This window comes from Drosophila persimilis, unplaced genomic scaffold (assembly GCF_003286085.1).
Source record: "Drosophila persimilis strain 14011-0111.01,24,50 unplaced genomic scaffold, DperRS2 tig00000431-arrow-pilon, whole genome shotgun sequence".
In the NCBI taxonomy this organism is placed as follows: Eukaryota; Metazoa; Arthropoda; class Insecta; order Diptera; family Drosophilidae; genus Drosophila; species Drosophila persimilis.
In genome coordinates this window covers 3,069,954-3,084,357 of record NW_020825312.1, presented here as the reverse complement: position 1 = coordinate 3,084,357, position 14,404 = coordinate 3,069,954, and the positions used below count along the sequence as shown (strand labels likewise).

At 45.1% G+C, this 14,404-nt stretch overlaps 1 protein-coding gene across 1 annotated transcript in view; it reads right to left on the bottom strand.

Moving 5' to 3' along the window:
• Nucleotides 1-14,192, bottom strand: part of LOC6595956 (collagen alpha-1(XV) chain) — a 55,711-nt gene extending 41,519 nt beyond the window's left edge. Inside the window, exons 1-3 of the mRNA XM_026989725.1 lie at nt 14,109-14,192; nt 13,491-13,785; nt 732-841 (exon numbers count right to left, since the gene is read on the bottom strand). Coding sequence (XP_026845526.1) covers nt 732-822 — 91 coding nt within the window. The 5' untranslated portion in view covers nt 823-841; nt 13,491-13,785; nt 14,109-14,192. The remainder of the gene's footprint in view (nt 1-731; nt 842-13,490; nt 13,786-14,108) is intronic.
• Nucleotides 14,193-14,404: the final 212 nt, after the last annotated feature.

Here is a 14,404-nt window from a genome sequence, read left to right as displayed (position 1 = left end):
GATAGATTTTTCCAAATATTATAAGAGCTATTGTAAGGTTATACATACATACATATGTATGTACTTACATCATAATAGGTATGAACATTGTACGACAAAATGAAAACTTTTCAGTGCACTTTCCACGAGAACAAAATTAGATTGTAGGCATGGTTGAGTTGCTCACTTCCTCATACTTGAAGTTTTCAATACAGCCCCAAAATCAAAAACGGCGATTTGCTGACTTTGTGCACTTTCAAAATTTTGAATCGGCATCCACAACAATTATTGACGACCTTGTCAATTGACAAAAGTTAATTGAATTTTGACATTTAAGAATTATACACCTTTGACACTCTTTGGACAATTCGATCGATAAGAGGCAAATTTTGTTGAGAACTTATTAGACCAAAGAACTAAACTTGAAAAATAGGAGCATAGCACACAACAACAAAATTATAAAATCCTGTGAAAGGGCGAATAGTTCTCTCTGCAATTCATTAATTTTTATGGATATCCGCGTCGCGAATGCCGAATTCGCAGAGCAAATCGGGGTTTTTTTAAGTAAAAAATAATATTTTGGGGTTATATTGCAAAATTGAAGTATAAGGAAGTAAGTAATCTACTCATCCAGGCCTACAAGATAATTGTTGTACAAAACGACTGTCGCACAGTTTGATTAATGCTTTCACTAAAAGTTTTGAATGTTTCATCTCTCATATTTATTCTCCCAGATACCCTGATATATTTACCTTTAATGGACTGTCCTATTAGGTCAAAGGAGCCCCGGGCAGGAGCTAAAAACGTCCAAACCAGGCCCAGCATCAACAGTAGCAGACGCATCTTGATCAGAGCCACAACACTGCAAGAAATAACAGAGAAAGGATTAGCTCCTGTTTCAATATGTAATCAATATATAAATATTTGGCAATAAATAATAGCTACGAGTACGTGTTCACGCAAGCGGACACTTCTGCGGCCAAATAAGCCCACCGCAGACACGTTGTCTGTCAGCCGCAATTATTGGTAACACGAGCCGCACTTGACTCGACGGGGAAGCTACCAGCAGGCATCCCTCAGGTACAACTGACGAATGCATATTGCAATTACGGGAACACGGCGCCAGCCACGAAGCCCTTGTCCATGCCCATTCCGGGGTGCACACACACCCAAAAGGCCCACCTGGAAGCCGCACAACTTTGTGGTCGTCTTTCGCTCACAAATTGGCAGAGACGAGCCGACGGACCTATGCGTCATTCATGGGTTACCAGTGGGGCACATCGGCGGCCGAGATTAATGGCAATTAGGAGAGCCGGATCTCTAGATCTTAGCCACAAACCGATGGTAGATAGGGAAGCGGAGACACACCTAGAACCGAATACAGTTTGTAATTTGTTTGTCAGCGGCTCTGTGGCAGCTGTAATGTCAGAGATCAATGCCGAAAATTACCCATAAATACACTTTTTGTCAAGTTATTTGTGTTGAAACCTTAAAATTGGGCCCACCCAATAAATCATTGTAATCCCAGCCGCAGCTCATTTTCTAATTGCCAGCGACCAAGGGCAACTGATAAACCCATTCAAGTTCTCAGCAAACTTCTGCCTCGCTGTCTACTACCAGTCTGCTGTTGTCCAATTCGACCTCTCCACTTGTCATGTGTGAATAATCTAACACAATTAATGGGCGCCAGCTCCCCAAAGAAAACGAAACCGAAACCGAAACAGAAACAGATGCAGATACAGATACGATCTTGTACATACATTTAAAACTATGCCGCTGACCTCAAATTGTCACTGGACAGGGGCCGACAATTAATATTTATCAAGCATGGCTCTAGAAGAACCCACAAGATACAACATTTCGAGGCTCAACACTTTCACGCCGCCAGTCTTTTATGGTCTGGAATGCAAATTACTTTCAATTGTGATCATTCAGTAAAAGTATTTTCATCTCTTCATTAGACACAGCTAGCTGACAGTTCACAGAACACATTTTGATGATCTTCCAGCCATGCCTGCTGACACATCATAAACCGTGGTTCCCACCACATGGCAAGGAAGCTCCATAAAGATGTGAATAAAATGACAGATCACTACACTGGAAAAAAGGCATTGAACCCTTTGATTGAGTGATGGATCTCCTCTTATGTACATCCCTTATCTTTATGATAACTTTGCTCTACTCGTATATGCTTCCTTTTAGTAATAAAATCGATATATTACAATATGTGCAGTCCATCGATCTGGCATACTTGGTACTTCGTGGAGGCCACTTTTTATATCTGTAGCATAAACTAGTCACAAATAAAAACTACTCTTTCCCGATTCCATAGCTTTTCTAGTAAATGGCAAAAGACATATTTTTTTTAACAATTTTTACTACCAGCTAAAATTATAATTGCAAAAAGTTCTCTAGTTTCTTGTATATAGGGATTTTTATGGCGAGAAAAAAACTGCAAATGTGTTATTCTTATATTGATGCTTTATAAATAGCAATATCAAAACAAATGCATAATCATAACCATCCATCCCATGGGCCATATGTCTATATGCAATTGCGTCACGTATCAAAATACCAAATAGAATTACTCGAATCTTCCAACTCAACGACTGACTGTGCTGTGAATGAATCTTTTCATTTGCAATACTTTCAGGTACATACATACATACATCCATACATACATACTCGTATGAACTCGTAATTCCATCATGCTCAATTTACCGACTACGTATGCTAAACATCTGATTCAACAATCTGGCCGGAACACTTAATGATATCATTAGGCCCAAAACGAAAGTAATACAAATTGAACAATCCCCAAAGAAGACTTTGATTTTCGACACATTCCTGGCAGAGATGCTGCCCGCGTCCGCGTCCGTGTCCGCGTCTCTGGCCATCTGAGGCATTTCAAAATGGGCTTCCTGACATAATGAGGCAACGTTTATGCAGTTCACAGACGGAACGCCGCCAGCACGTGCACCGCCCGCGTGGCCAATGTCAGAGCCGACGCCGACGTCGACCCCTTCTGCCCCTTTCGACGATCCATATGCACGCATCTTAGACTCTAGGAATTCTGGGGAGTCCCAGAATTCGCCGCCTGTTTGCTTAGAATGGGCCGCACGTAGCGCCGATTATTTGGGCCTAACCGGCAAACATGGGCGGGCCCGGACCGGGGCCGAGACCGGCACGGTTCGGTCGCGACTCGACTCGACTCGACTCGAGTGCCTCATGTTAATGCCCGCGAAAGTGTCGAAAGACAAAACATAATAAATAAAATCCTCATCGGCCCCCAGTCCATGTCGGCATGGGGTGCCCACTGGCTGAAATCAAAGTTTCATATATTTCACTTATAAATTTATGAGTCATTATGATTTCCCGCTTTGAGTTTGCGGCCATTTGCCCCGCCGGGCCATATGCAATTCCCAAAACCAATAAGCAATAAAATTGTATTCAAACTAGCAGCACCAGAAGCAGCAGCAGCACCAAAAACAGCAACAGCTGCTGGAGCAGGCCAATACTATCACTTTTTTGTTAAATCACATTCCATGTACAGATAGGGCCATCGTATGCATCGTACAGCGCAGCAGATCTGAGTGGTTGTCGGTGGTTGGTGTCGTAAAAAGTTACGCACATCAAATTCAAAAGTCGTCAGAGCGTTGCACATTCAAAAACGTCGGTGGCTCAATGAAGACTCAATGAAGGGAAACCCCGAGACCGTTCAAGACAAACAAAAAAAAGTGAGGAAAATTCTAATAAAATTGTATTTTCAATAGTAAATCGGCTCAATATGACTGGGGGGCATGGGCATAGGGCATAGGAAAGGGCTCTCCCGGTCACACAAGACGTACCAAGAGCCGTGAGCGATAAAGGGAGGGCTGGAGGTAAGGAAAGTGTGCCAGTATGTCATACTAAGCAGGCACCCAAAGACCCATCTTGGTGGGCACACGCGTGGGTATGCTCCGTTATACCCTATCCAATGGCATCGGCATAGCAAGACAGGCATCTTCTTGGATTGGAAAAAGTGAAAGAAAATGTGTCATATTCTAAAGGAAGTTCATTTAACACAAATAGTCCATGGAGCATACGTTTTTCAGCGGAACTAGTCTTAGAATTGGGATATATTTTTAGAGATGATACCGTGAGGGTATTCTAAACTCATTTAATACCTCTCCAGGGTCTTTTTGGAAGATGAAGATTCGGTAAATGGTCCAACCCAGGGCATCCCATGTTCGGTTTCCTCCTTGTGGTCTTTCGGTGGGGGCGCTGCCTGGTTCGTGGCGTACTCTTTGTTGCCTGGTTCTGCCCCCTAAGTGAACTATTAGCTCTGTTGATTTTATGTTTTCCAATTTGTTTTGCGATGTACTTGTTGTACGGCTGCGAGGGGTGGGATCGGGGCGAGGGGGAGGCCAAAAAGTTCGCTGTCATCCAGCGTGTCGCTTGTCGACGTTTATTGGCCTTGGTTTATTCGCTACGCCCCCGAACCGAACCGAACCGTACCGAACCGCCCCGTTTGCAATTCCTTTTGTTTGATTTAAAGGATTTGCATGCCAAATTTGACTTTATTTGTTTTTAAGGCTAACACAAGCACACACACACACACACACACGCACACGGATACACAATACATCCATTTACGTGCATCAATATGTTTAACATTGGAACAGCCCTCCTTAAAGGTGGGAAATACTTTACAAACGGCTTTGCATAAATAAATCGGTAGCACACCCGCACCCAGGCCGAGAGTGCAACGAAAACAAGTCGTTGCCTCTGTGCGGTCCACAGCGCAGCCACAGAGGAGCAGAGCCAAGACCACATGTTGCATGCGGCCTCATACTAAATGAGTGGCAGTCTGGCTGCTTGTGGATGGGGCAAGCGATAAGAGTCAAAAGTGTAATTTGATAGCCAGCTGACGGCGAAGGCTGCAGTGGAAGGAAGGCTTGAGATGTAGGGCAGAATCCTAAATACGCAAAGAAACCTGATGATCAGGCCATTTATTTCAGACGCATCTTCAAAGAAAGCAAAAATATGTTTAATACGAGTCGATGCATACATATATGTACAGTGCGAATGATTGAAACAATATCGAACACATTTGTTCAGAATTCGCATGAATTTGAATATAGTCATATATCTGGGGGTCGTTGTAACATATCTGCACCGAAATTCGCCAACAAATATTTATTTTGCGAAACGAATTCGTTGGAACAATGGAAAGTAATTTAGCGATGTCATTCAAAGGATTATTATTCTGAGAAACCATTCATACTTGTTGCCTGAACAATGGAAAATGCATAGACTGGTAGTGGTAAATGTGTGGTAGTGTTGCCGTAAATATTTTTGGGATCGAGAATGGGCTTAAATGCTAATGATGTCTGTGTTTATTTTCAATGGGATTAAATTTCCTGACAATAGCGCTAGGCAAATAAAGCGCCATTTAATAGAATATGGAACTGCGTATACGCAAGCATGCCGTCCAAAATGTCCATAAAGTACGTGGCTATGTGGCAGGCATTGCAATTAGCAATCTGCCACTTGCCCCACTTGCCCCACTTGCTCCCTTTTCATCAGTCGGCCAGCTGCCAGTGAGAGATTTAAATAATCCTTAAGCGAAAGGGCAGACAGCGGAGAAAAGTTCATTGAAATGTGCAACAGGCAGCACGAACGAGATGCGTGGACTCCACTCCACTCCACTCCGCTCCACTCCACTCCAGACCAGACCAGAGCAGCACCCCCGGGCTCCAGCTGTGGCTGTGCGTGCCGCATCGAAACTGATGAATGGGGTGTGCCGCGTCATCATCGTGTTCTTTATTGCTGTCATTATAATGCCTTGCATTTATTTATAGCTTTCGCATCTCTTATCTTTCCTCTGGCTGGGATTGTGGATTTTTGGATTGTATTTTTTCGGGCATTTTGGCCAGTTGAAAGTGGCAGCCAAATGATCAACGATCGCTGCAAACGCCATCCCAAATGTGTAGGTAGTTGAACTCTTGCACGTTCCAGGAGATTCAAGGTTACCTGGGTGGCCACATCGACAGCCACAGCCACAGCCACAGATACAGATTCAGCATTACACGCAGTCTGGAACCGCATGGGTCCATGCATCTTTCCAGGTCCAGGTCCAGGTCCGACGACTCCGGGACTCGCTCCGGCTCCGGCACCGACTCTGGCCCTGCTCTGCTCTGCTGGCAGTCGGCCAGCCACGCGCTACAAAATTGCTACTCGAAATGGAGCAAAAGTTCATAAAATTCTGGCGACCAGTTCGCGCAATGTGTGATGATGAAAGCAGCGAAACTATTTATTTTTTTCGTGGAAATGTCTTAGAGTTTACCATGCAGGAAAGTCGGCACCCATATACACTATCTAGTCTGAATTTCGCCCATTTTCTTCAAGTTTCTGCCGCTGGAGATGGCTCCCTGCGGCACTCTCAAAAGATGTACTCCACTTTAAAAACAGACTCGATTGCAACATTCGAATGGGCGACAGCTGGCCCTCTGTCCACTGATAATTGTTATGGATCTTGAGTGACCTTGCGACAGCAGATGTAGGGGCAAATGCATTGGCGGTGGCCGGAAGACCCATAAGAAGCCCAGTCCAGTCCATGCTGCTCGTGTTGGGGCAGATACATGTTGTTTATTCAAATAAAATGAGATTGTTAGCGGGAAAAAACGAGAATGGTATTTCTGGTGTTTGCAGTAGATGGGGTGGAAGGAAATATGCAAATAAAACAGAAATTATGTATCGCATGGGAAGATATATGTATGTACAGCCCGCACACACCCATCATTCATCATATTTAAGGGGAGGCTAGTTTTGGGTTTCGGCGTCGGAGTCGGAGTCGGTGGCGTGTGTGTAATGCGCCGACTGATATTGCGGGCCGCAGGCCCTGACGTTGTAGGACAATTTATGGACCGTTATCAGAGTGGTGGCAGCAACAGCCGCTGCCTGCTCGTAATCCAAATCCGTGCGGGGGAAGAGGGCCAGAGGACCCAGCGAAAGGGCGAGAAACTCATTTGATTGGAGTCGATTGGCAATCAAAGACCGTGTCCCTGTCACCAGATAAACACAAAAAATCTATTAGCTCCGGGGCCAAGCGAAATCCAATACTCATTTGGCCATGTTCCTGCCGCTGATGTCTTCGGGGGCGAATCTCTTTGCTTGGACACGTCCTCGAGGGGCATAAATGGAGTGTCTGGGAGCGCAAGGGGCAACTGGTGTTAATAATCAATGTGTGTGCGGAGGTGGGGCAATCCTGCTTGAAAGGTTAAGTAGCAAGTTGTCGAGTGGCACTTGAAGCAGAGGCAATAGCTGTAACAGCAGCAGGAAGCGGAAGCCATGCCTCGCTAGATGTCGATAAGTCACACACACACGACTCCCGAGGAGCAGCGGCAGGACCATGGAGCATTACGCATACGTGGCTATTAGTCAAAGGCTCTCGCCTCCGCCTAATTGAAATGAATTTCATGGATGCCCCAGCCTCAGCCCCAATCTTGGTCTCCAATGGCAGGCTAAGTGCTCCCCCGCCCCAGCTCCGTTGCCGTGACGTGTCCATGCCAGAGATAATGAAGTGCAGTAATAAATAAATATATTAATATATACGTGCGTTCACGTCTCGTCAGGCAGCGAATATTTAGTTCATTGTCGCTGGTTATGGCAGCATTACTTATAGAAATATAACAATATGGTTCGAGTATAGTATAGCCGCATTTCATACAATAGAAACCGATGCCATGTGATCGTCTCCTCCACGAACTATTTCCACAGTCAGAAGAGAATTTATTGGGTCGTCAGCGGACAGCTGGACCGCACTATCAAAGAGATGTCTTCGTCGTCCACTACTTTCCGAGCCGAAGTAGTGGCATTTTATAAGCTATCCCATTAAATGTGAATTTATGATGAGCACGCGACGAACAGAATCTTTTTACAGCTGTGCTATTCGCGGCCAAAATTTCTAAATATACTTTAACTCAAAAGAAAATATATACTCCAGCCGTGGCAACAGCAAAATCAAAGCAGAACACAGCAATAATAATAATAATAATATTAGGCGCCCGATTTAATTGAAATCTCCAACTCGCTTGTCGAAAGATCATCGAAAAGGGGGCGATCCTAGATGACAAGAGCATAAAATCAATCAACGCCCATTACCACTGGATTCAGTGGCACAGTAATCTGTGGAGGCATCGCTGCCGCTTTATTTACATGCATTGGCACCTCGGGGAGCAGCAGATAGCGTAAATCACTTACAAGCAATTTAACATGAAATGGGAAACGCAGAACACACAGAACACACAGAACACATGAACGGGTCCGGTCCAATGGATCTAATTGAAACAGCTCAATGAACATTTTCAACTGCAGCTTGTAAGTATGTCAGAAATGCCCAAGAACGTTATTTTATCGCCATAACCATTTATGTTGTTTCATTTGCCGACTATCTTGGTTAGGCTTTCCTATCTTTTCTTTGAGAATCACATATAGAAGCGAGCAAATATCTTTAGTCGCCAGCGTAAGGGGCTCCAGTGCCCCATATTATTCTAAGAACTAAGATAGACACATCCCATCCTGGCTAAACAAGGAAGTTTTTCGAGTTTTCGTATTCAGACCATTTCTGGATCATTCAGAGACCCGTTTTGGTACCCGCCCAAAGACTATTCTTTATACAGAGAGGAGTCGTATGTCGTCTTTCTGTCTGGGGCAACATTATTATTGGGGAAACTCCAAGTCCATTTTCATAATGTTTCTGAGTGAATAATCAAATCGAATCCAATCCAATCTCTCCTCTCACGTGTGGCATACCCATTAGCAATACATTTCATATAGTTTATGTTTGTGTATATTTTTCCATTCAAATACGTATGATTTTGAAATTCAAATTAGTGCCCGTGTTCGACATCAAGCATCATTAGTCGGAGAACTAGTTTCTAGTGGCCGATGCCGATGCAGATGCAGATCGAGAATAAATTTCAGTAATTGCGCTTCCACTCCGAATGGATGGAGCATGGAGCCTTAACAATACGAGTACGGTGAGCCAGTAAATTTAGTCGTTATATGTAAAGCGATTCCCATTACGTCAAATTGATTACTGGTTAATGAGTATGCATGAATTTCGACTCAACGTTTGCATTAATTTGCGAATGAGCTGTGGAAAAAAAGATCACCAGCTGGAGGACAACCACAATCGAAAACCAGCCTCACGCCGATCCGCTAAGCCCGGTGCGAAACATGAGAACGCATTCCAGATTTATGACACTTTACACAAAAACTGAGAAACTCAGTAACTCAGAAACTCAGAAACTCAGAAAGAAACTGGCCCCAGAGCCACCCGCCTGAGAGCTTTGGACTTGCATAATTCCCCTCCAGTCGCGCCTATCGAGGCGGATAATCGCTGCCAAGTTGGCATCACTTCAAGTCGAGACCAGCAGCGGCAGTGGCACACAATGCATGCCAATTAATTAGGACTTGGCACGGGCTGCGTCCCCGCGTCGACTTATTTGGCTAATTGTCTTTCGATGGGGCTCACAGATAAGAGCCAAAAATAAACCAGTAAGACCCCAATCAGCCCACAGTTAGCGGCGTTCCAATTCAGATTGAGACTAAATGGAAGTCGGGCTGCGCACGCGCTCAAAGGCGGCTACCACTGACGCTGCCACTGCCGCCAATTATTGTTAACAATTCCAATCTCAGAGACAGAGGCCTGTCCAAGAGCGATTCCGAGGCGCCAGCTCGGGTGACGGCGCACAGCGTTTTGCATACATTAAATGGTATTATTAGGCATCCGATAGATAGCTATCGGTGAGTGCCACACAAGGGCAATTAAAAGGCGCACTCACGCCCGGCCAGACAGCTCTGTTATTAAGAGTATTAAACGTTCTGGTAGGTGATGAAAATGTGATACAATACGTGGGAAATGACGTGGAATCATAATTGAAGGCGGCATCTTATGGATGATAAACAAGATCGGAGAGCATATGTATCTCTTTGTTTTACATTGTGAATACTAAAGTATTAAACCCATAAATATGAAAAGACAATGACCATTGTCCTTCCGATCCCCGATCACAAAGTGCGTGCAATTTAACGACAATGAATGTCGAATGAATCTGCAATCCAAGGCCGAATATACTCGTACATATGTATGTGTGTGTGTATAAATATAAATATGTGCACGATGACAATAGCGAAAACAAGGCAAAATTCTGTGAATCTGAGTTGTATTCAGCGATTTTTTGGTCTGTAACTGGAACCTTTAAATAGCCCCGGAATGGATCGTGGGAATGTGCAGCAGTATGCTGATTAGGGCCACGATTGGGGCTAATCCGAAACCTGCACGACACGCCCACTGCAAATAATTCACGCTTACGATTATCTTGCCCAACAATTATGCGCAACATTATGGAATATTTATGTAAACAAATAGGCATTTTCACTCCGCTGAAACACGTATCTGTGGGCCGCAATGGTGCATCTTTCTATCCATGAACCCATCTATGGCTCAATCTTTGGGCTTTTTGGCACTCTGAGCTGCGTTGCGCTTGGCCCGTTGATTCGTCAAACCCGTTCCTCTCCTCTGGAATGGAATGGCTTGTATTTTGTTATCTTGCCACTTTTCCCCTGCTACTGCTGCCGTCGCACTTGATTTAGGAGCTTACTCTTTCGAATATCATTTCCATTAAGATGCAGAGAGCTGTGGGGAAGCCTTGGAAGCTGCCCTGTCCCGTCTGCCTCCGTCTGCCCCCCGACAGGCTGCCTCTCAATATTTCCGGCAAACGCCTGGTTTCACTTATCTGCATTTGTAAGACGTGAGTGCTCGGTCGCCGATCCAGCAACAAGTTGCAATTACAGGGCCTGTTTCTAATTTAAATATTTTGCTTTCAGCTAGTCAGCTTCATCAGTGACCCTATTAATACGCGGGGAGTTCTCCCTACTTGTCTCCCTTCGTTCTGAGTCAGTCTCCACTCGTGATTACCGCGTGGCGTCGTTGGGGAGGGGCTCTGTCTCCTGGAACCTAGCAATTCGCATGCAATTTTGTAACAGATTTGAGTTTCTTTGTATTTTCTTTTATAGCTTTTTTAGCGAACAACTATGGTTATTTCTAATGACTCATTTGGCTGGAAACTGTTACAGCGCACGGCGCACTGCCTCTGCCTCTGCCTCTGCCTCTACGCTTCTGATGACGCTTCTGCTGCATGGTGCCATATAGATGATTAATATGTTGTTTTCTGGGGGATCTGTCGCCCATGTAACGGCTCTGCCCCGTTTCGATGGTATAGCAATGGCACGTACCCGGGCAGACTCTTGAATTGGCACACATTTTGCCCGATGTTGGGGTGTTTCTATGGGGTTCCTATGCATGTTCTGGGCCTATGGCAACACCATAGCTCGTGCCACCACTCTCCAGCGGCGTGCTGCAACTAATTTTTGTGTCATTCCCTTTGCCGTTGTTCGCGTCGTGCAAATGTTTATGTGTATTACATCAAAGTACATTTGTTTTTCTGCCAGTTGGTGTTGCTGCCACAAATTAGAGCCCCAGCAACAGTGGCAACAAAGGAGAACTTTCGACACTGTCAACAGCCATGTCAGCCTCATGGTTAACAACTGTGCATTGAAAATGTTGTTGTCACAACTTTTTGGCCTGCCAATTTAATGGCTGGATGGGGGAGTGGCTGATGGATAACAATTTAATTGAGTTAAATTAAGATTTCCCCCATGGAAATCAAAGTGGAGTCGACTACAATCCGTGTGCAGGAGCAAGAAGGAGAAAACAGATTACAGATTCCAAAAAAAATTCCACGGGGGGGGTCACAAAAGCAACGAAGGTATTTCCTATTGTGGAAGAGCCCTTAAATGATGATGATGATTATTCTTAGTAAGACCTTCATTTGATTCTCTTCTTATTTTCCCTTTCCTCTAATTCAGGGAGTGATAAACGCTAGACACTCGGTTGAAAAGCATTTACAGCAGGGACTATACTCGATACTATACCACTGGAGTATGTATTCCATCTTATATGTACATATGTATGTGCCATTTTCATTACAATCATTAATCATTTTTATCTAAAGAAAAGTTTTAAGACTGCATTCAAAGTAATTATAAATAGCTGTCAAATATATTGCGATCGTAAATATTGTTGTTATTCCATTGTTAAATTCATTTAAATGAACACTTTCAATTTTGGTTAGTTTGCTCAACGGGCGTGCACTGTAATTAAATGAACATTCATATATGTAAATTGCACTACAAGCAATAATATTTGATTGCAAATTACAATATCTAGCAGATCAATCGTTCTGTCTCCACCTGAAGCGAATCAGTTGTAATCCCAACTCAAGTTGTGTCAATCTAAATCTAATTAAATGCCATTTGGTTTCATGTCACAGACATGAAATCTATTCGCTGGAAAAGTAGCCCGACAGAGATGCCGCGGGATGCCAAGGGATTGCGACAGCTCCAAGCTCAGGTCTTATATCCAAAGATTATGCATTTCGACATGATTATAATAAGTATGCCGCCATTAGCCCGCCTAAAAAATACGCATAAATCTATAAATTCGCAGGCGGGAAGTTGTCGGGTTGCCCAGCCCCGCAGACAGCTTCAATTTCCGCTGCAGTGCGCTGCAGATCGGTCAATCGAAATGATGCCGTGGAGAGATCATTAAAGTCAGCAGCTGTCGCCGGAGCTCCTAATGCCAGTAAAATCTTGGCAGCAACTCGACAGAGTCTAGGTGGGGGCTGCTCTGCTAGAAACGTGGTACGACGAACACTACAACCGCTGCTTGACAGGAAGTCCTAAGGCACCACGAGAATTGGCAAGGAGAAACACCTATCTTTTACCACCGATATCAGGCGAGAATTAATAGATACAATATGTACGAGTATGTATATTTGAGGGTGTATCAAAACATTACAAGTACTACATTCTGACACCATTCTGAGTCAACATCTGGCTGTCATATCCATCAAGGGCATTCGCAAGTCGAATCCGATGATGCCGTCAGCAGCAGCGTCAACGACTTCTTCGCATCTTTCGGTGTTTGGCTCTAAGATATACTCGGACTCGGAGTCGGAGTCGGAGTCGTAGTATCGCATTTATTAATGAGCTGCACAAATATGCATAGTTAATTTTCAGTTCATTGCCGCTGTTTCTGCTTTGTTTGCCGGGTAGTACAATACGAGTATAGTCGTGTTTGGTTTGCCTTCGCCATGAATGAATGAAAGTGATATGGAAAACTGCGCGGACAACTAAATGTTATTTAATAAGCAAATAAAAGCGACGCCCGAGTCAATTATCGCATTGTGGTCTGATGGGGTGGGCAGCGATTACCGAATACAAAATGGACATCCCCCATCCCCCATCCCCCATCCCCCTTACCCATTTCCTTCGCAAAAACAATTTCGGGAATAATCGACTTCAAGTGGGCTTTCAGAGCAATGTGGCTGCATTTACGTGACCAAAGAATTCCCCTTAAAGGTAATCGCTTAAAATAGTTGGCGGTCAGTGGGGAGACTTACCTGTGAGTCGAGTTTAGGCGAGTCGGGCTCGGGCTCGGGCACGGGCTCTGCCTGTCTCAGCCTCTTTTTTGCTCTTTGGCAATGACAATGGATGTTTTCACGTACTCCCAGGCGATTTCCGGCGTGTCTACTGCTGCATAGTTTCGGGCGGCCGCTTCCGCTCTCGGAGGACACTTGACAATGCTCCGACACTTTTCTTTATTCCCAGCTCTATTGTATTTGGAGCGGGTATTCCGTTTTCGTGTGGCGTATTCCGTATTCCGTATTCCGTATTCCGCTGTCAGCATTCACTGCACTACAAAAAAATGGGCAATAGAGCGATGATTCAAACAAAAAATGAAATGCTTGGAGGAGGATGATCAATGCGATTCAAGACTGAGGAAGGGGTGCACTGTGACAGCCGTGGCATTGACATTGCTCTGTCCAGAAAGTCCATTTCAGGCCCATTGTCATTGTCCGGCAGCGGGCACAAAGGCTGGACTCGGCACAAAGGGGCACAAAATGGAGCAATCTGAGGATCTCATCCGCCACAGCAACCGCTGAACACCGCTGAACACCAATCGGACAAATCCTCCCTCGCACCCAGCCGGCCCGGCGCAGCCCGCAGCCCGCACTCACACAAGACTCGAATTCGCGCGTTGTCGCTGGTGGAGCACGCCTCGAAGCCGCTGGCACTGATTCCGCGTATGTTTCACCCTGCGGTGCTTGCGTTCCGTTCAACAGACAGACTGAGACTGAGACTGAGACTGACAGTGGCGCAAAAGCCCCACGCTGCTCCCAGCGGCAGCGACGCAAGCGACTACGACGACGACGACGGCGACGACGACGAGTACGACGACAGCCAAAGCCAAGCAGCGAACCCCATCGTAGGCGGCGTCGGTGGAGTCGGCTGGCGCCTGCGACGCGTCACTGCT